Raw genomic sequence first — 23,381 nt, forward strand, 5'->3', positions numbered from 1 at the left:
ATCACTATCGGCTAAACATCGACATGCACATACACTATTAATTTAAAATTAATTCTAGTCTCGCTCCACTTCCTTAAAAATAGTTCTTCGCTATTCGTTGCCGCAAAGCAAAACCAATACGGCACTTAAAAACTTTAGTTTGTAGTTAAATCAAACATTGTGATGTACATAAATAAAATATTGTTTTTATTTAATTTTTTTTTTTTTTTTTGCATTCTCGCCAAACTATATATTGTCTAGTTTGGTTGACGAATATGCATGTGCGCCTATTTCAAATAAAATAACAACAAACAATTAGGTATATTAAATAAGTGAAGCAGATCAAAAGAAGTTGAAAAGTCGCTGCAAAATGGTAAAGAATGGCATTAAAATGGTGCTAACCTATGTTAGTATGTGTGCCACATGCTTAAAAGTACATACATGCATACATTGCATATCTATTTATGTAAGTTCGAAAGTGTGTGCCATATATGTATGCATATGTGTTGCACACTTAAAAAATAACTATCTATCACTTGTGATAAATTTTTATCATTTCAGTAATTGCATTGCTTATTGAAAAAAAGAAGAGACATTAAAATAATAATATTAGTAATATCTGACGAAAATATAATAGTTGTGTGCGCATAATTTTCACAGTTATTGAACTTATTAAGGCCAGCGTTCAAATATGAAAGACTTTATTTTCCTATAATGAGGCAAGGTTAGTAAGAGTACGGTGGTGCACATAGATAATGTATGTATATATACTTACATATTATATATATAATGAACATCATTAGTTATACACGCCATTCTGGCCATTAGCGAAAAGAAAAAAATGAAAAGCAATTGAAAATAATTAATTAAAATATTTTAAATAAGCATTGCTGCAGTGACTTAAGTTTAAATTATGAGTTAAATTATTATTTATTTATAGAACTGTATATTCAAATAAAATATAAACGTCGTTAAAATTACAAAAATTGTTTATATGGAAACAAAGAATCTCTTGCAACACCTGTAGATGTAAAGACTACTACTACAATTCATATTTCTTTATTCCTATACTTATTTTCCACTTCGCAAATATTATAAATCTACTTCTTCTTTACTGGCTTAGACACCGCTTACGCGGTTATAGCCGAATTAACAACAGCGCGCCAGTCGTTTCTTCTTTTCGCAATGTGCTGCCAATTGGAGAATCCAAGCGAAGTCAGGTCCTTCTCCACCTGGATTTTCCAAAGGATTGAAGGTCTTTCCGACGGAGTGCTGGTCTTCTTCTGCTTTCCACGCCGGTTACTGTGTCGAATACTTTCAGAGCTCGAGTGTTTTCGTTCATTCGGACGACATGACTTTTGTAATGTCAATGTCGTCGTATATCTCATACAGCTCATCGTTCCATCGAATGCGATATTCGCCGTGGCCAACGCGCAAAGGACCATAAATCTTTCGCAGCACCTTTTCTCTCGAAAACTCGTAACATCGACTCATCAGATGTTGTCATCGTCCATGTCACTGCACCATATAACAGGACGGGAATAATGAGTGACTTATAAAGTTTAGTTTTTGTTGGTCGAGAGAGGACTTTATTTCTCAATTGCTTACTCAGTCCGGTTAGTCAGGATTTCGAGGCTGACATTGTTGTTGATGTTAATACTGGATCGAAGTTACGACTGCCAACAGTGATCTGGGAGCCTAGTCGCGAGTGCGACGACTGTTTGTTTAATGACAGAACATATTTGGAATTGTCCTCGTTCAATACCAGACCCATTTGTTTTGTTTCTTTGTCCATTCTGGAGAAAGTAGACCTAACGGCGCGATTGTTAAGGCGCCGTTAAAGGATATCAATATCATCGGCGAATGCTGGCAGCAGCACTTTCCCTATTTACCATCTTCTTATAGAAGATGGTACATTCTCTATTTAGTTCGGTAGCTCAAATTATTTTCTCCACGAGTAGATTGAAGAAGTCGCAAGAAAGGAAGTCGCCTGGTCTGAAATCTCGTTTGGTATCGTACGGCTCGGAGAGGATTTGTGTCGATCCTCTTTTCACGGGTATTTTCCAAGATTTGGCACATGGTGAATATTTGGTCAGTTTGTTGAAGGTGGACTTTAATCTATCACACAATATTCTCAATAGAACCTTATAAGCGATGTTGACTAGGCTTATCTCACGGTAGTTGGGTGGGCAAGCACGCTGAAATTCCAATTGTCAGGAATGCTTTTGTTCGACCATATTCTACAAAGAATCAGTTCTTCGCCGCCGTATTTAAATAGCTCGGCCGGCAATTCATCGGCCCCGCCGCTTTGTTGTTCTTTAGACGGGTAATTGCTATTCGAACATCTTCATGGTCGGGCAATGGAACGTTTGCTCCATCGTCATCGATTGGGAAATCGGGTTCGTCTTCTCCTGGCGTTATATTTTCACTGCCATTCAGCAGGCTGAAAAAGTGTTCCCTCTATAATTTTGATATGCTCTGGGCATCAGTCACTAAATCCCCTCTGGGGGTTCTTGAAACCTTCTGTTAGTCGCCGCATCTTTTCGTAGAATTTTCGAGCATTACATTTGTCGGCCAGTTTGTCAAACTTTTCATACTTACGCATTTCGGCCTCTCTTTTTTTCTGGCTGCATATTCGTCTCGCTTCCCTCTTTAGCTCTCGGTATCTATCCCATTCCACAGGTGTTGTGGTCGATTGTAACGTTGCGAGGTAGACAGTCTATTTTCTCTCCACTGCAACACGGCACTCCTCATAGTAACAGCTGATATTTTGCCTTTTTCAAAAACCAATGGTTTTGTTTGCAGCTGTACGTAAGGAGCTTGAAATGCCGTCCCACATTTCCCTTATACGGAGTTGCTGATGAGTGCTCTCAGAGAGCAGGAGTGCAAGTCGAATAGAAAATTGTTCGGCTGTATGTTGTGATTGCAGCCTCTCGACGTCGAACCTTCTTTGTGTTTGTTGACGTGCGTTTTTTGCTGCACAGAGGCGGGTGCGTATCTTAGCTGCAACAAGATAGTGTTCCGAGTCTGAGTTCGACACTGGAGACGTGTTTTCTGTCTTTCACAACATGATCGATTTAGTTGGTGGCTTTTCTATTCGGAGACAGCCAGGTAGCTTGATGAATTTTCTTGTGCTGGAATCTAGTAGTACAGATAAACATATTTCGGACTCCGGCGAAGAAGAATCAGTCTCAACCTATTTGGAGATGTTTCCTTCCATTCGCTCTGATGCGGATTGTGGCTAGACGTTCATCCACCTGGGTGAATGACAGTATTCAGCGATGCTCTCCTTTATAATTTGCTCTCCTTTATAGTGCCACAAACACCTACTCGCCTCGGTCCATCGCATTTCTTCGAGTTGTTTACTTTTTATTGGGGGCGAGTTCCAAACTCAGCGTACAACCTTGTGGACGGGATGTTTCGCCTTCTCACTATAGCTCGCCTTCAAACGGATGTTTTCCGGCTAGAAAATACTTAGTTCATAACTTATTTTATTCTCGTTTAAATGAAGAATCATTGTCGATCCAGGTCGAAAGTGAAGATATATAATGCACTATCACCTGGTTATAGTAGTAGGAAAGATTGGAGGACATCGGTAGGGGTTCGTTGTTTTGTAGTAGTGCGAATATCTGCCTCAGCATTCTTTTGCGGCTTCAGGATAAACTTTTTTGGTTACATTTCCGATGTCTTTTTTGTTTCTGCTATTTAAAAGTTTTAAGGGAGTTGTAGTTGCTAGTTTTGCTTCAAAGTCTGCTAGTGTTTTCCCTTGTATGCCGATATGACTGCGTATGCAAGAGAGTTTAATTTTTCTTATATTGGCGGTAAGTGTAACTCTGATTTGGCAAATCGTTTGGTCAGGAAAAATTTACTAAAGATGACATTGAGCGATGATAAGGATTTTAAGTAAACGTTAGGGAGTGTGTTTTCTTTTTTATATTTGTTCAAGTTCAAAATAACGCAAGATCGGTTTAGATCCCAGGGCGGGGCATTGCTGAGATGGTAACGTGAACATCCATTTCTTTTGCCGTGTCGATTAGCTTTTGTAAGGATGGAACTTTTTTTGACTTTCGCTTTCTGTTATTATTAATCTATTTTTTAGTACAGCTTTGATAGATGATCCTTCTGCGTAGGTCAGTTTAGTAGTCATGCTTTTTGTAATGAAGAGTATCCTGTTTTCTAGGGAACATAGGTAATCCTGCTTCGGCTAAAATGCCTACTATTGGAGTAGTCCGGAAAGCTCCAATGGCCAGTCAGGCTGCTGTGTAGTATACGGACGTATTTCTTGCCCAATTTCGTTTTCAAGTTTTACGAAATATTGGGAAACCATAATAATTTTTTGACAAAATAACTGATATGAATGTGTGTTAGTATTGCTTTCCTGTTTTATATTACTGAGACATTTATTAATATTTAATCTTTTTTGAAGCGGTAAACAAAGTTGTGCGACATGGTGATTCCATGTATCCTTATGAATAAATATTAACCATAGAATTTTAAGACAATTAGCATTTTTATACTCTTGCAACCTGTTGCTACAAAGTATAATAGTTTTGTGAAATCCCGTATCTCTCACACCGATTTCGACAAAATTTGGTACATGACATACTTTTCTAATTCTTATGCCACGTTGTGAAAATGAGTGAATTCGGACTACAACCACACCTACTTTTCATATAGCATAATTTTATTTTTTCGAACATACTACTGACTTTACTGTATATGATTGGTTTTTTAGTATGAGGCATGTTAACAGTGTGGTATTGGGAAAAATAGATAAAAACTAGTTGAGACCACCTCAACTCCCATATACTGGCGAACAAGGAGCGTTTCCTTTTCTAAATATATTCTTTGAAATTCTTTTGAGGTGCTCGAACTCTAATCACACGTTCGTACGATAACGAAATTAATGGAATTGATAAAATTTGTAATTTTTTGCCTTACAGCATGATATAATCGTCAGAAGTCTAATTTTGCGTAACGAAATGTTCGGGGGACAACTAGTGCCAATGAGATACTCTATGATTAATTGATTGGTGAGTGCCCACAATGAGTGGAAAGCTGATGTGAAGGTTAATTTTTCAATAAGACTCAATAAAAAAGAGCGTTAAAGTGGTGTCTACTTAATTCCGATATGATAAAATAGCCAATGAAGCACAAATATAACAGGTAAGGAAGTACCAAATTCGGGTGCAGTCGAAACAATTATTCTTCCTCTTTAATGGCGTAGACCCCGTTTACACGGTTATAGCCAAGTTAACCACAGCAAGCCAATCGTTTCTTCTTTTAGCAATTTAGAGCAGGCAGGTTCTTCTCTATCTGATCTCTCTAAGGGAGTGGAGGTCTTCCTCTTCCTTTGCCTTCCCCTGCGGGTACTGGAGTGTTTTCGTCCATATGGACGACATGTCGTCATATAATTCGTGCAGCTCGTCGTCGATCGAAATTGAAATGGGTTATATATGTTTTAAAGCACACATTGAACTTGAAATCTAAATTTAAACTGGAAACTTAAAATTTACCATGATAGGGAAAATGTGGACAAATTTTATGTAGCCACTAGGTAAATAGGGCTGTATTTGAACGACGCGATCTCAATACTGGGCCGTTTTGGGAAGAAACGTATTATCGGTTTCTCATTAAACCATCCAGACTGGGATGCTTGTTTCATCGAGCTACCAGTCCTAAGAACAATATGAATACAAATAAAAACAAGAAAAGGAAAGGCAAACACTACAGAAATACCTGATAGCGGACAAGAAAATCGCAGAACACAGGAGTCAGACGCTTTGACGCCATCGAACTCAACAAAGGAAGACGCCAAACGAACACCAGAAACGGCAGGTGTCAATCTCTGGAGGAACTTACGTCAGAGGACCCTACTCCTTTCGTAGAATACAACAGGAGTTATGAGCTTCCTATAAAAAGTAGCGTCGCAGCCCAAAACAGAAGCGGCAAAAGGTTGTGACGGGATAAGCCCAATAGGGAGGGCTGTTTAAATGGCAGATCGGTAAGTAGTGGCTCTGGCCAAAGTGGTGGAAGACCTGGACTCGGAGCCGAAAATACCGGCACTGCTGCGGATAGGAGGTTTCGGCGCTCCGATGAGAGCTGGAATGAGTGGAGCCAGTATAAACTTTACTGCAGGCACTTGAGGGATAAATCCCCAGTCAAGCAAAGGACCCTTACACTGAACAGAAATCGGTAAAAGCCGTACTCTGGACCAGTATATATGTACATATGTACATTTAAGACCGTGTGAGATTCTTTCACAAATTGTAGGGTAAGAAAACTTTGTCTGTACACGAAAGTATTTGTTTATTTTAAATTTTTCATTATTGAAACCGCAAATCAATATGCAATAAAACTAATAATAAATAATAGGCCAATTTGATGCAATTAAAATTCAATTTCCATATATGTATGTATGTACATAGACTTTTAATTTTTCTAATTTTTGAAATTTCACTGACAAGCGACATATAATTGAGTAGAAAAATACTCATTACAACTTGTCGAAATGGAGATCTCATGGAAGTATTGTTGGCTCGGGTTAATAACATTGGTGATTTCAAACCGTTTAGTAGACACTTTTACAAAATTTACCAACATCGACTGCAAAGCGTTCGACAAATCTTTCGCCGATTTCAATAGTTGTCGCCTGCACGTGCCGAAACGGGGAGAGATCGCATTATCCTTGCATGTGCAGCTCCTCCAGATACCAGTTAATAATGTCAGTGTAAGTGATGCAGTATTTTTGAGAGTTGGGTGTTAAAAGACCGTGTTTTTTCACTTCTTTTGATAAAAAAAAATCAACTTTAGCTACATTTCAGTATTTACCAAATCAATCATTCCACATTTGTCTTCTTCTCTCTTTACAGATAAACCTTTCATTTTTCAAGAAAGCCAGTGGTTATCGCCCCTTTCTATACAATGTTACCGTCGATTTTTGTGATTTTATGGCGAACAGAAAACGTTATCCTTTTCTAAATATATGCCATGGTGTTATTCTGAAGGACTCGAACATTAATCACACCTGCCCTTTCAACGTACGTATGATAACGAAATTAATGGAAATGGTAAAATATATATTTGTTTGCCTTGCAGCATGACATAATCGTTAAAAATCTAGTTCTGCGGGACGATATGTTCGGACGAATGCCGGTGCCAGCGGGAGATTATATGTTTAAGTTAATGGTGGGCGCCTACAATGAATGGAAAGCTGATGTGAAAACTTACTTCTCAATAAAACTCAATGAATAGGAGCGTTAGGGTGATGGAATTAAATTCAAATATCAAAAATAGATGAAATTATATTATGCAAAGTAGTAAGAAAGACGGCAACCCATCAGGAATATATTGTCAACAGATATTTATCTCAAAACCTTGTATTTTAATGCTAATTTTGCAATATTTTATTTCTCTGATTTGTTTGAATTAATAAACTTATGACATGGCAACCTTAATGTAAGCTTGCTCTTGAGCCTAATTAAAATTTAAAAATAATAAAATTGCTTGGGGTGTATACATGCGTCTGTCTTTTCACTTTGAGTGAATTAAATCCGTAATAAGGGTTTTGAATCTGTAAATCAGGCGGGTATAACGAAATAAAATACTTTTTTTTACCATCCGAATAACACCAAAGTACTGGACTCTCAATTAAATTAGTCGAAACCAACCGAGTATTACAAAGTAATAAATATCTAAATCAAATAGCCGAAATGAAGGTTCCAATTTTAACTTTCCAAATATAATATAATTAGATTGTGACTGAAGAGTTTGGTTAAAAAAATTCGTTCGATGCTATATTTGTATATATGTACATATGTACTATGTTATGATTATCTCAAAACTCCGTAGATAATAATGAAAACCATAATACATGAGTCTGAACTCCAATATTAAAACTGCTCTAGGTTTCAGACTTCTGGTGTGCAGTTAAAAAAATTAAAGTTGAACTTCCATAACTCGAACTTTTAGCAATAGAAGTAAATTTTGTATACAAATTACCTGCTATTGCCCGAAGCCTCTCCGTCTCGAAGTTTTCCTGTAATTATGGCGTTTCGAGTTAGGTTAGTCCAACTGATTTGGTTTTTTTCATATTTCGATGTGTTATCTGAAATAAAGCACTTTGATTTTTAAACGATCTCCTTAATATTTTTTGACTTACAGTCTCCTACATTTTAGCTGCTCCATCACTTTATCTTTAAAACTGCATTTTGAAATTTTTTTCTGCATGTTCTGTATATAATTCTTCATACAATAACCTACCACTTCTTTATCTCACCGGAAATCGAATTTTGGGAGGTCAAAAATGAGCAAAACTTTTTGAAATTTTAAATTTTCTTTAAAGAAACGTCGCGATTTTGAATTTTTTTTTTGAGTGTAGGTCATTTTACGAAAAATATCTTTTAGTATAAACCTTTTTCAGATTTTATCCGCTGAGAAGTGTGGAATCATTGCATAGTTCAACGGGGAAGTTGAGTAATTCGACTTTACTGTGTTTTTATACCCTTGCAACCCGTTGCTACGGAGTATTATATGTAGTTTTGTTCATCTGACTGTTATACGTATCACCTAAAACTAATCGAGATAGATATAAAGTTATATACATATGATTACGATGGCGAGAAAAGTTGAAATCCGGGAGACCGTCTGTCTGTCCGTCCGTCCGTGCAAGCTGTAATTTGAGTAAAAATTGAGATACCTTGATGAAACTTGCTATGCGGATTTATTAGTACAACAAAATTGGCGTAATTGGACCACAGCCAGGCCCACAAATCACCATTAGCCGAAAACTTATAAAGTGCCATAACTAAGCACTAAATTAAGATATACTAAAACTGTAATTTGGCACAAGGGATTGCAGTAGCAAGGGGCACCTGCGGGAAAAAAGTTTGAAAAAGTGGTTGTGGCCCCCGCTCTCTAATAATGTACAAACCTTATGCCCAATATGTCGTTCAATGTAGGAGTTATATATAATATATAATATGTATATATAAAATTGCTTAGATTCCGTTCCTCAGGTTGACGTTTTGCACCTTAAGGTATTTTTCTGACTTTGATTCTTGCATATTGCAAGAGTATAAAATGTTCAGTTGCACCCGAACTTACCCCTTTCTTACTTGTTTTTGTTTAGGCCACTGCACTTTGTTTTGTATTAGTATACTTATTATGTTTTTTCTTTCTCTAATAGTGCCTTTCTGTGAGTTTCGAAGGACCATGGTTAATTTGCTGCCCAAATTTCCAAACAAAGGTACTAACCACCTTCACGATTGTTAAGTAAAAATGCTCTCGTGTTGAAAATGTACAATCATTTTGAAATTTATTTAAAACTTTTAGAAAATATAATGATATATTTGAAAGACGTGTACACATGTACGGAGCGGGGTGGATCTAATTTGGAAACCAGAGCGCTGAGTTATCGTCGAAGGTATTAACAAATGTATTGAAAACGAATTTGTCCGCTATCCTGTTGTCCATCATTTTTGTTTTTTTTGACTGATCGAAAACTATAATTCCGAAAAACACCGCTTACGCGTCTTTACACTGCTTCCAAGATAGACGAAATTATCTACGACTTCAAAGTTATGACTGTCAACAGTGACGTGAGAGCCAAGTTGCGAGTGCGACGACTGTTTGTTTGATGACAGGAGATATTTCGTCTTGCCCTCGTTCACTGCCAGACCTATTTGTTTTGCTTCCTTGTCCAGTCTGGAGAATTTCCATATCATCGGCAAACGCCAGCAGCTGTACACTGTTATAAAAGATTGTACCTGCTCGATTAAGTTCTGCAGCTCGATTTATTTTCTCCAGCAGCAGATTGAAGAAGTCGCACGGTAGGGAGTCGCCTTGTCTGAAACCTCGTTTGGTATCGAACGGCTCGGAGAGGTCCTTCCCGATCCTGACAGAGCTTTTGGTGTTGCTCAAAGTCAGTTTACACAGCCGTATTAGTTTTGCGGGGATACCAAATTCAGACATCGCGGCATAAAGGCAGCTCCTTTTCGTGCTGTCGAAAGCAGCTTTGAAATCGACGAAGCGGTGGTGTGTCTCGATTCTCCTTTCATGGGTCTCTTCCAAGATTTGGCGTATGGTGAATATCTGGTCGGTTGTTGATTTGCCAGGTCTAAAGACACACTGATAAGGTTCAATCAGTTTGTTGACGGTGGCCTTTAATCTTTCATACAATACGCTCGATAGAACCTTATACGCGGTGTTGAGGAGGCTTATCTCACGGTAGTTAGCGCAGATTGTGGGGTCTCCCTTTTTGTGGATTGGGCAGAGCATGTGTTGTGGTCGATCGTAACGTTGCGAGGTAGGCAGCCTGTTTTCTCTCCGCTGCAAAACGGTACTCCTCTAGCCTAAGTTCTTGTAAATTGCAAGAGTATAAAATGTTCGATTGCATCCGAACCTTCCCTACTTGTTCTTAAATAAATTCATTAACGTTTAATCACAACTTTTTATTTGATATTGATACTCTACTCAATCGCTCGGATACAGCGCAGAAAACCGTAATACCAAAGTCAGTTGAAGTTTGACAACATTTCAACTCGAGTCAAATGTCGAATTTCAAAACCCCAACTAAAATGCAGATCGGTTGAAAATCGTAATAAGGGCCTTAATCTGCCATTAGTTACATATGTACATACACTTCTAGGGATTAGGTCTGTCTAGAGTTTTCAAAAAAATACTTACCTTTGGCAATTTATTCTGGGACTAAGAAAGAAAAGGAATTTGCTATCTAAAACAAAATAAAAAAACGAGGTTTTAAGATCTTTGAGAATAAAATTGTTAATGGTTTTCGCGAAATGTATCTCCATGCTGAAAGAGTTCGTCAGTTATTTAGTTAATTATTACCAATCTCAAAATCATTGAAATTGACTCCAGAGTAACATTTTTTTTTTGTAGGTTAAGGACTTCAGAATCGGATAGCTTTGTGTAAATTTATAGTATATGTATTGGGTCTTGAATCATATTCGTTTGGTTTGCCCAGAGATGGCATAATTTGATGACTATTCTATTGTTCCAATATTCCATACATGCGTTGGAAAATGCGCTTCTTGTGCGTCTTTTTCAGCATACATATGAATGTCACTTACTATACACTTTCTATGCCTGAACAAGTGTAAGGAGGGTGTCTTCATTATTATAATTTAATGCCCCTATTTCGGTTTTCAACCCAACTGCATTTCAGTCGAAGTTTAAAAATTCGGTATTGCCAACTTCAACTCAATCCGTCAAAAAAAATTGCGGTTGAAGTATGATCGAACTTCAACTTTTTTTGGTATTGCGGTTTTCAACTCTGTACAGGTGGGGTTGACTTAATAGCAGTTGAAGTTCAACATTCGTTCAGTGAAATACAAAAAAATATTAAGGAAATATTGAGGACGGGTAAAATAAATATTTTAATTAATGTTAAATTAATTTTAATTAACATTTTTTTATACATTTTTAGAAAAAATAAAGTTACAACAAAAAAGCAATTCGAAAAATTGGTGGAGTTAATGGAGAAGTTTCCAGAATTAGAAGAGGAAAGCCACAATTTGGAAACAATAAATTCAAATTGAGGTGCAGCGCCTCAAAATTGCTAAATTAAAATCTTCGCGAAGATTTGAATTTTTTTTTTGTTATTTAAGACACAAAGTAATATTTTTTAATTTTATTTTTAATTATTCTGGAATGAAGTGATATTTTATATTTTTGTACCATAGTTTAAGTTTACATTAAAAAATGAAGTGATATTGTTATTTAATGAATTTATTTAAATAAAATTTAAATACATGTATGCCTGAATAAATAGCACATTAGAAAGAATAAATGAAATTTAATATTTTAATTATTTAGAGGGAAGTCATAATATTATTGCGAATTATTCGAGCCGTATCCTCTTCTTCTCTTTCTATGTCCAAAATATCATTGGTCATTGTAGTATGTGAAGAAGATGATATTTCTTCCGGTGATTCCACTTGAAAGTGTTGGCAAATATTGTGCAATGCGCAACAAGCATTCACAATTTGCGTAGCCTTTTCGGGAGTGTAATGTAAACCTCGTACAGATAAAAGACATCGAAATCTACTCTTGAGTACACCAATTGTCCGCTCTACAATATTCCGGGCCTTTGAGTGTACTGTATTGTAGCGAGCTTGGGGTGAAGAAGCTTCCGCCAAGCGATAAGGCGTCATTAAAAATTTGTGCAGAGGATAGCCAGAGTCGCCTAAGAAATTACATTACTCTAATTATTTAGCAATAAATACGATAAAGTCTTACCCAAGATCCAAGTGTTATTCTGTATGTTGTTCTGTAAATGCACTTTCAAATCGCTAACATTGAAAACAAAAGAGTCATAATTTGCCATGCCTAGCATCCACATACCGAATAGACATTTTATAATCACAAAGCTTAAAATTTTAAGAAATTATACCATTTTGTTTCTAATATAATTCAGATTTTATACATATACAATCATCACGTTTAAACTGTAGTATCCCTTTCTGTTAAGATAAAGATGTTGCACTTCTTTTCTTGGCGAAATTATGCGAACATGAGTCCCGTCGATGCAACTAACCTCCTCCTGCTCAGTCATTTGAATTTTATCCCATTGGCCACAAATACGTTGTTCAATTATATTTAGAACCTCTTTAATTACTAAAGATATCGTAGGTTGCGCCAACCCAATGTTAAAATCATTTCCACTGCATTTTTGATAACCACCGTCAGCAAGGAAACGCAGAGTTGCGCATAATTTTAATATAGGAGGTATGGCCGTTCCTCGCACACGTTTGTGGAAATGTTCCTTCATCTCATTCAGTAAAAAACAAAATGCTTCTTTATTAAATCGAAAATAACTTATGAATCAATTGTGAAAAAACTATGGCTTACTTTGCATTTGGAAGCTCCAATGATTTGAGTGATCACGAAGGCTTTTTCGTATACGTAGCACATCAATTTTGCCCCCAGTATTTTCGTCATTGTTTTATTTATTGTTTATTATATACTTATGTTTATTCACTTTTTCGCGAGCGACAAATGAATTCAATTGTTTAAATATGTCGTTTACAAAATTTTAGCTGTTTCACTATCTGTCAAATTTCCCTTTCTTAGGTTGGCAACGCCAATCATACTTCGACTGAACTTAGTTGAAGTTCGCAATATCGAAAAAGAGTTTGGTTGATCTGAAGTTGAGTTGCCTTAACTTCAATTCGACCAAGTCGGGTTGAAAACCGCAATAGGGGCATAATATCCACGATTTAAAAGTGGTGATTTTTTCGACCTCTTCTTTTTTTTACTGGCGTAGACACCGCTTACGCGGTTATAGCCGTGTTAACAGCAGCGCGGTAGTCGTTTCTTCTTTTCGCAAGGTGGCGACAATTGGAGATTCTAAGCGAAGCTAGGTCCTTCTCCACCTGATTCTTTTAACGGAGTGGAGGTCTTCCTCTTCCTCTGCTTCCCCCGGCAGGGGAAGACAAATAAAGTCCTAGACCGTCGAAAAAATGTGAATATTAAGAATTGGAAGCATCTCTCTATGAAGATTGTTAAGTCAGAAGAAGAAGAGCTCGCACAATTTTTGGGATTCACTCAAGCCGCATTTTTAAAACGTTTAAAGGAAGTTGGAATAATCAAAAACACGGAAATTGAGTACCATATGAATTGTAGCCAAGATGCGATTTTGTATGTCAGGAATGCAGATTGAGCTTAAAAAAAATAAGTCAATTTTACAACGAGTTGAAAATGGATACATTACGATACAACTTCAACGAAATAATCAAATGTGAAACACGGCTAACCAGCCATATCAACGATAAAACCGAATATCCATGACCCAGGTCCCAGGTAATTTGATGGGATTAAAAGGGCGTGCTGAGCTTCTAATACGGGGTTAATGCATTAATGGCGAACACAACTTCAAATTATGACTAGGCACATAATTTTCCATCATCAGAACGTTCGATCTCACGTTGCAAGACAATGGCTGAGAAGTTTAGCCTCCCCCGCTTTATAGCTTAGACTGTGGCCAATCTGACTTCCATTTGTGTCGATCAATTGACAATACTTTGAATATACAAGTACTTATGTATATTCTCAATATATTATTTTCAGTGTAATGATATATTAGTTTAATTACAGTTTTGGATAGGTTTAATAGTAGAAAAATGCAGATTTCATCAAAACTTAAAGAATGCGTAAGCTGATGATGATGGTACGTAAGTATGTGGATTTAGAAATTAGATTCTTTAATGTTTGTTTGACTTTTCAATTCTAAGTAACTTCATTTGCGTTCGTCCGAGCATATAAATTCACTGACACGATCTTCTGCATAGGCAAGAAACCTTTTTCCATACAGTCTTATTACGTGAGTCAAAGTCTCCACGTCTGCTTCAGCATGATGTCTCAGTTCGGGGTCCTTCTTAAAATTTTGTTTATAAATATTGTTCAATTTATATACTCCTTTGGGTGGATATTTGCCATTGGGTGTGGTTTGAAATGTATGGTCGAAATTTATTCTCCAAAATGCATGTAAAGAATCTACATAAAGAATGTTATTCGGAAGTTGCTGCAATGAAATAACACTAATTAGTTCTGATTAACAACAGTTAAGAGCAATAGAAATATATTTTACCTACCATACTTAACTTATTGAACATATTCTTGACTATCAGAAAATCATGCCTATCACCATTGTGTGCAACCAGACATACTGGTTGTGGCAGGCGATTAAGGAAGTTTACAATAAGACAAGCACAGTTCTCATCGAAGTGTGACTCATGTTCTAATATATAATTGTCCAGTCCTGTGAATAAACAAATAAAGATAATTAATTGTGTGTTAAGTTCGGGTATAACCGAGGATTTTATGCTTCTATGATTTGCAAGGATCAAAAGCAAGGAAATATGAAGGAAAGGTTAACAAGAGGAATGGAAATCATTATATTGAGAATAAGGGGCTAGACTAAGGCCATGACCGTTATCACTTATAATGCTTATCCATATAGAAGTCAAGAAAACATGTTCACTTAATTTCATTAATTTATCGAACATATTGACCAATATAAAGGTCTGAGCCGAAAGCATTTTCTTTTGACTTTAAATGAGATTGTGCCCGAAAACATGACAATTTTATTAAGACAAAAGATTATTTGACAGATAACGGGATTTTCAATAAGAGCAAACGTTTTTTTTTTTAATAAAACAAGAAAAAACGTTAACTTCGGTTGCACCGAAGCTAATATACCCTTCACAGGTGCATTTATTTTAGTAATTATGTGTTCAGTTTGTATGGAAGCTATATGCTATAGTAATCTGATCTAACCAATTTTTTCGGAGATTACATTGTTGCCTTAGAAAATAATCTATACCAAATTTGGTGAAGATACATTGTCAAATGTGAAAGTTTTCCATACAAGAACTTGATTTTGATCGTTCAGTTTGTATGGTAGCTATATGCTATAGTTAACCGATCTGAACAATTTCTTCGGAGATCAAATTGTTGCCTTAGAAAATAATCTGTGCCAAATTTGGTGAAGATACATTGTCAAATGTGAAAGTTTTCCATACAAGAACTTGATTCCGATCGTTCAGTTTATATGGCAGCTATATGTTATAGTGGTCCGATATCGGCGTTCCGACAAATGAGCAGCTTCTTGAAGAGAAAATGACGTTTGCAAAATTTCAAAAGGATATCTTAAAAACTGAGGGACTAGTTCGTATATATACAGACGGACGGACGGACAGACAGACAGACGGACATGGTTAAATCGACTCAGCTGAACATACTGATCATTTATATATATACTTTATAGGGTCGACGCTTCTTTCTGGGTGTTACAAACATCGTGACAAACTTAATATACCCTGTTCAGGGTATAATAAAAACGGTTTGGTAATCAATGAAATTCTTTATTCCTGTGATAGTACATTCGATGCCATCATGTATTAAACTCGATTTCTGGTGAATGACCACCGCGGCCGCGCTTAATTTTCGACGGTTTTCAAGCATATGTAAATCGGCCAATACGGCTGTAATTTCCCGTTCGTTATTCGTACGAAGTTCATCAATCATCGTAGCCTCACAAGTCCATATCATCCCATTCGGGCCAAACATATTCGTTACCATTGAGCGGTAGCGATTCCCATTCACAGTAACGTGCCGGTCTTGATCATCACGGAAGAATGAGGGTGTCGATAACACTATTTTGCTTAAAATTCTAACAACGTTCATAATCCACAACAAAACTTCGCTTTAGGTATACAGTGGCTGGGAGAGTATTTAATTTTGTTTTGATGATGACTTTTAAATTTCATAAGATATTTCACGGATTTACTGATATTTTCGGTAAAAAGTCAATACCAAATACTTGAATCCTCATATTCGGTTTTCTGGGACCCGCAAAGTTATGTACTAATTTCGACCATTTTTAGTAGAGAGGTGCGCCAACTTGAAGACACACGTATCTTATTTATTTCCTAATTTAGCTTTAGTTGTTGCCAGAGTTATGTAATTTCACTTAAAAGCAGTCGAAGCCTCGCCCATTGTCAAATGGATTCATATGTATGTAACCAAATCGATGCATCTTCACTGCCAGATTTAATACTTCTTGCGTTTTTCCTCTTTAGGTAGTATTGTAATTTTGTAACACCCAGAAAGAAACTTCGAAGACTATAAAATATAAACATACATATCGTCACCTGAAATGCAAAATAACGTAACATCACTTTTCGTAGGTTTACAGGAGAAGCAAAAAACCGTATAAAAAGAAAACCACTTAAGATATTGAAACAAAATTTTCAAATCTGAATTAACATGAACCTATAAGTATATTTTAGAAAAAAAATAATGGAAAAATTAAGCAAATTTTATAGTAGGTGTCTTACGTTATTTTGAATTTTCATTTCTGAAACAAAATAACGTATGATCAATCTAAATTTGTATAAAAATTAAAAAATTTAATATTAATACTTTTTTTAATTTTAAATCAAAACAGTTGCAAGTTTTTCATATTTCATGTTATTTTTATTATTAATATGTACATAGGTACTAGAAAAAATTTAAATATTGCAAGCTAAAAAATGAGGATAATGTTTAATTATTATTTATTAAATAACTAATTATTAAAAAGGTATATTATCATAAAAGTAATAACAGTCTGCTGGAATTAAAGCTTCTAGGTCCTGCAGATGTTGCCATTTCTTCTTAGTTATTGTTAAACTTTGCAAAAGAATAGGCTGCTGAATTCCTAGAAAAGCACGGGTTTGATCACTTGGATCATGGAATCGCTAAACCGAACTCTGGCGGCTCCTTCTCTACCCATATACCGAAGGAGTTGTGGGTGGGAAGAAGCCGTTGGAGAAAAGGGACAGTGTCCCAGTAGATTTACTACTCCGGAGGGCAGCCACATTGTCATTGTCACATTGTCATTGTCACTCCGGAGGGCAGTCTCCTTCAGAGGAGTGACCATCGACTCAGATAGCAGAGCGGCGATTCCAGCCTTGAACTCATTAACAATGAGAGAATTCAGAGCTGATAGAAGACCTAACCTCGCTATCAATAGCATCGAGGGCCTTTGTGATAAGAATGATATGAGTGCCAGACCACAGCGGAATCGCAGGAAACATGAGCTAGCAAGAAGGCATCCTAGAACCGCTATCGGTAGAATGGGAGCGGATCTGTGCCTCCGTATCCTATTCTATTACTGCTAGGCCACAATTTTTACACACGCTGTTGAAAAATTCTTTTGTCTCAAGATCGTTCGCATGAGATCTAGTGATATCTTTGCCCTCAGTAAGGCAGCCTTTCCCTAGTTTTGGGGCTTGTAACACGCCATTGCCCTATTGGCTTCCACGTGATAAGGCTGGGAATCCTACCAGACGTCATCTGCAAAAGCTGTATGAAAGAAGATTAGGTGGAAACAACTCAACACTTCCTTCTTGGCAGCTTCACTTAATCCCTTGGGGGCGCATACCTTCAGACATCCCACCGAACTGGCGGGAAGCGTTTTGTTAATTTATAAGTTCGAACACAGGAGTTCTTATTTTCTATGGCCTCACAAAGGACTACATATACATACATATGTACATAGTAGTCCACGTTCGATCAACGACGTAGCCTAAACTAACCAAAGCACATTGAACTTAATCACTAAAAATAAACATTAACAATAAATGAAGGCTAACTTCGATATAAAAAAAACACTCTGTTATTTTTACATACTTGAGTGATGATACGTTATTTTGTTTAACGAAATCAAGCAATTGATGATACGTTTTTTTGAGTTTTTAATATAGCTTGGGTATTTTTGATCGCAGAAGCTTAAAATTTGCGACACATATGTAATATGGTGTGGTGAATCGTAATCAGTAAAAAACTCATTATTGAATTTTTTGATGATACGTTATTTTGCATTTCAGGTGACGATATGTACATATACAATTGAACTGTATTAGAAGCTGAGTCGATTTAGCCATGTCCGTTTGTCTATATATACCCGAACTCGTCCTCAAGTTTTTGAGATATCGATATGAAATTTCGCACACTGCTTTCTCTTCAAGAAGTTGTCATACCACAATAGCATATAGCTGCTATACAAACTGATCAATCCAAATATAGTTCGGATATGAAAACTTATTGATCGAGGCAATGGTACAATGAACCACAAATGCCCCTTCACACTCTAATCCATCATACCCAGTAATGCTTTTTTAGCTTCATTTGTGGTTTAGTTATACCCCTTCATAGCCCCTATCGAATAACGGCCTTTTACAGGCGTGGCTAACTGCCTGAGTGTGTCAAGAAACACATGTCAAGAAACACGTGGACTTAGTTTCATTCAGATATGTGAATTTTTAGATTTTGCCTGCACGGACGGACATAGAGACTATTTCGATTTGTTTTAGCTGCTACGAACAACCGTTAGGTGTACAAAACTGTAAAAATCGTTCAGTGATTTGTCTACTCTTTCGTTAAAAAAACCGTTATGACTCTCTCTTTGTTTTCAGAATGACTTCTTTCGACTCAACAGTTTTTCGTCTCTACTGAAAATGTTCAAATTTTGAGTTGTTACACTTTAACTTAACACGTGCGATATGTATACAACTTCTCTCCAGACTATTAAAATATTATATCCTGTTTGCATTTCAATCTTTTTGCTTTAAACGTTCTGAATTTCAATTGACGTGAATTCCGATGATTCATAAAATAATTGCCAATTCAAATTTCATTGTTTACGTTCTGGTCAAACATTTACATTTACATGTGTACATGCTTTTGTATTTATGTGTGTATGTTGGATATGTTCTTGATAATCTTATATTGCCGAGTTACTAATTCACTATGCGCGTTGTTCTATTATAATTACGATACCAAATAAGCAATCGTTAATTCGAAATTAGTTGACCAGCGTTTGTAAATACATACCCGTTGAAGCAGCGCTTTTTGGATAAATAACCTTTCTGGGATTGATTATCAATGTAAGTTTATTCAAATTCGGTGAGGGTGGCGGCACACACATTTCACTTGTTTTTGTCACTTTTATTGGATCTGTTTGCAAATCTTTGGCTGGAAAACCATACATGGTCAACTCCATAATGGATAGCTTTCTTAAATCTCCATCATAAGTGCTTGCTTCTAAATCGAGTACTACAAACGACCCGATGCGTCGATTCTCTTTTTTTGACATTGTTTAATATTACACTTAGCAAATAATTATTTTGCAATTTAGAGCTGTATAACCAATGCGTGCAAGTTTATGAACGGCTTATCACCAAATGCTACTCATAAAGTGATTCCCAAGAATAATGTCAAAATATTAATTGCAATACAATCACGACTGGGCACGATCGCAACCAAACAACTCTCACAAAATGACATTGTGATAGTGCGTTTGGAGTGTTACGCTCCGAATACATAGAGCGCGACAGACTGCAAGCGACCTCTCTCACTTATAAAAATACACACGTTCTTATGGACACAGTTATTTAGACAGCTGCACGACTACACGACAGCAGCCTCTTGTCGCCCTCGCTAAATTAAAAATATTTCTAATTTTACCTACGACAGTAGAGAGGAGTAGTGATGCCACTAATATGTAAAATGTAAAATTATTCAAAGCTCTAACAAACCTGACGTTATTTTTCAAAGATTAGCATAAAATAGCTCTGTTATATCATTTGTAATAACAATTGATAGCTTAAAATTTCACTTGGAACAAAATATTAAAATTTCATTGAAGTGAAAGTTATTAATATGGCAACAACGAAATTGTGTACATACAAAATGGACAGTTGTGTTGCTTTGTGTACATGCCGGCCATTGTTATGTCGCTGCCTTCTTACAAATGTTCATGTAGCAGCCTTCACGACGCCATTTGCTGTTCATTGTCGTGCAGTCATGTCTTGTCGCTCTCTATTTGTTCAGCCCATAACAAAGGAAATCAGCGGATTTATGCCAGAGTTAATATGTGCAATTGCAAATGAATGTATCAAAATTAATATTATTTCATGTCGAGCGGTTTTAGATTATAGTTAGTCAATTTAATATTTAAACAAGTAAGGAAGCACTAAGCTCGTTTGCAACCGAACATTTTATACTCTTGCAATATGCAAGAATCGAAGCCAGAGAAATACCTTAAGATGTAAAACGTCAACCAGAGTATCGGAATCCAAGCAGTTTTATATATATGTACACATACCATATACATACATATGTATAACTCATACACTGTCCGACATATTCGGCATAAGTTTGTTAAAAACGAACGAATTTATTATCATGCCACATACTAACAAATGTTCCCTGGGTTTCAATAAGGTACCTCACATACAATCATGTTGAGCAAATTCAGCCGGATGCCGGATGTTCGAACATCCTGATAATAAATTATATTGGGGGTTAGTTCAAGTTTTCGCCCTAATGTATTCATTTTAGGATAACACAAATATTGGTCAATATATACATATGTAAGGTATAAAGTTGCCTGGAAGTTCGAAAATCTTTATTTTAGGTATATACATACATAGGGGCTCAGAGAAGTATTGACCGGATTCAACCCATTTTTGATACGCAGAATTACAATAGTCACGAAAGGATTCTCTCTGGATTTCAATTGTAAATCTCACATATTGACCGATGTTTTCGGTTATAAGTCAACTATTTGTATGTACCTAGGGGCTTGAACAGATTGGGTTGGATTTTGACAACTTTTTGGTCATAAGGTGGCATACCTTGAAGGAATTATTACTGCAAAGTTGTATACCGTTATATTAATTCGTTTTTGATTTGTGTATTTGGAAAGTGAAAGAATCATTCGGAATTTAGAGTTGTGCTATATGGTAAGTCGGCGTTGTTGACTGTGACATAGGAATATGAGAAGAATGCCACGTACTAAATTTAGTACCAAAAGGTGGGCGGTGCCATGCCCATCGTCCAATTTTCACATCGGCTCCCATAAAGTCTTCTGCTAACATCTCGGAGGTAAAATTTAATGTCTCTGGCGTATTTAGTTATTGATTATTAGTGGAGCGCCGTAAGGCATAAAAATAGTAAAATCTCGGAACCCAGGGACAGTCAATGAATCCGTATAACAAGTGTTTGACTGCATTATTAAAACCTCAAATAAAAAAGTAAAAAAAAAATTGGCCGATCTCGATTTTTTTTATTATTTTTTTTTTATTTCGTATTGTTTTTTAAAACATATTATTGTATTGGATCCAAATTTTTTACTGGAGAATATAATATTATCCTCGTAATGATTCGTTAATCTCATTTTTATTGTTTTATCGTCAGGAATATGGTCAATTATTACAATACTTTTTAATTCTGCCAGTGAAAACTGACAGTCATCGTTTTCTTCAATATATTTGAAAATCTGCTCCATTGCTGCATCTACTTGTATTGTGACTGGATGAATTTTTTTCCCTCTCGGGGTCTGTTTTACGGTAGTTTTTAAACGCATATAACAATCCGCATGATACTTAGCTTCCTGAGCTACTAAATCTAACACGCCTACAATTCTTTTATGGATATTGCGACAATATTCACTTCTCTCTTCACTTATCAAATTTAATATCGTTTTCTTGAAATCAGAAGTAGTTACGTAGCTGATTTGTTGTCTTGACGAATTGGATTTTTTTTCCTTCATTTCATCCGCTTCTTTTTCACATAAAAAGCACCAATTTTTCCAATCAAAATCAATTGAAGTAGCCGCTCGAAGTTTTTTTTAGGTGGAGAGCATGCTGGTGTGGTGTTTTTTTTTAATAAGAATTAATATACCCTTTATTAATATATTTTTGCCTGCATACTGAATGCACGTGGACAAATTCGCGAGTATTTAAATACTGAGAAAGTCCATCCGCCCTTTCCGCAGAAGCAGCTTTCAGTGTTGATATTCCTCTAGCGATTTTTATAATATCTCCTAGTTCAGAGATTAATTCAGAACAACATCCGATTTGGTCACAAATGAGGCAATCATTACTTACATATATTATCACTATTCGATGGTTCACCCATTTTTATATGAGGCTGTAACAAGAAATATTACTAATATTAATAACTAACCTTTATATCATAATGAATGATTTTTATTATTAAATTCTACTATTACATTCTAACTTTCAACATCGATCTATTATAAAATATACGATTGAGTATTCACTATTGTTCTGAAAAGCATGTACATAATATAAATAAAAAACAAATACTTTCTATCTATGCCACTATTCTCAAACTTTGTAAAACTCACTAATGTTCAGTTATTAATTTTCATCACTCTCACTGCACAATAATATATATCTTCTTCTTCTTCTTAATTGGCGTAGACACCGTTTACGCGATTATAGCCGAGTTAACAACAGCGCGCCAGTCGTTTCTTCTTTTCGTATCCTGTATCCCTTAAAGTACATGGAACATTTCAGTTTCTATAACAATAGAAAAAACGACTTTTCCAATCGAAACCAAATTTTATATATCATATTTTTGACTGTAGCGATTTGAATGCAGGAATTAAAGTTTAAGATGGGATTTAAAAATATGTTTAATGCTTTTAAAAGCCACCCTCGTACCCCTAAAGATAAGGATGGTGTAGAAGCTCACGCAAGTGAGGAAAGTTCTCTGATCGCCATTCACTTGGGAGTGGCCAGAAACGATTTTTTTACACATGGCCCAAATAGCTCACTACTTCCGGTCTTTGACCAAGTATACTCTGGGTAGCCTAAGAACATCCGTTCGAAGGCGAGCTAATGTGAGAAGGCGAAACATCCCCTACATAGGGTTGTGCCCTGGGTTTGGGACCCGCCACGTAAAAAATAATACCAATGAAAAGTAAGCAATAATATATATATTAATTGTAAATAAACCATAATTAGAAATTATTAGTGGATTTCAACTCGTCTCGTAAACCTGATATATATAATATATATGTATAT

The 23,381-nt window shown here is 36.1% G+C and overlaps 3 protein-coding genes across 3 annotated transcripts; 1 reads left to right on the top strand and 2 right to left on the bottom strand.

Moving 5' to 3' along the window:
• The first annotated feature begins 6,490 nt into the window (after window positions 1-6,490).
• Window positions 6,491-7,420, top strand: LOC120768794. Its single transcript, XM_040095549.1, has 3 exons — window positions 6,491-6,709; window positions 6,852-7,019; window positions 7,078-7,420. The coding sequence occupies exons 1-3, from the start codon at window positions 6,491-6,493 to the stop codon at window positions 7,231-7,233; spliced, it is 543 nt and encodes a 180-aa protein (XP_039951483.1). The 3' UTR covers window positions 7,234-7,420.
• Window positions 7,421-11,764: 4,344 nt separating this feature from the next.
• LOC120769142 (putative nuclease HARBI1) lies at window positions 11,765-12,793 on the bottom strand. The gene is made up of 3 exons (XM_040096017.1): window positions 12,431-12,793; window positions 12,238-12,368; window positions 11,765-12,184 (listed from the first exon to the last, which is right to left on the bottom strand). Exons 2-3 carry the CDS (start codon window positions 12,338-12,340, stop codon window positions 11,811-11,813), a joined length of 477 nt encoding a protein of 158 aa, XP_039951951.1. The 5' UTR covers window positions 12,341-12,368; window positions 12,431-12,793; the 3' UTR covers window positions 11,765-11,810.
• A 1,387-nt stretch (window positions 12,794-14,180) lies between these two features.
• Window positions 14,181-19,770, bottom strand: LOC120768174 (three-prime repair exonuclease 1-like). The gene is made up of 3 exons (XM_040094738.1): window positions 19,378-19,770; window positions 14,592-14,758; window positions 14,181-14,521 (listed from the first exon to the last, which is right to left on the bottom strand). Exons 1-3 carry the CDS (start codon window positions 19,637-19,639, stop codon window positions 14,237-14,239), a joined length of 714 nt encoding a protein of 237 aa, XP_039950672.1. The 5' UTR covers window positions 19,640-19,770; the 3' UTR covers window positions 14,181-14,236.
• Between the last annotated feature and the right edge of the window lie 3,611 nt (window positions 19,771-23,381).

The sequence above is a fragment of the Bactrocera tryoni genome, chromosome 2 (assembly GCF_016617805.1).
Source record: "Bactrocera tryoni isolate S06 chromosome 2, CSIRO_BtryS06_freeze2, whole genome shotgun sequence".
Lineage (NCBI taxonomy): Eukaryota > Metazoa > Arthropoda > Insecta > Diptera > Tephritidae > Bactrocera > Bactrocera tryoni.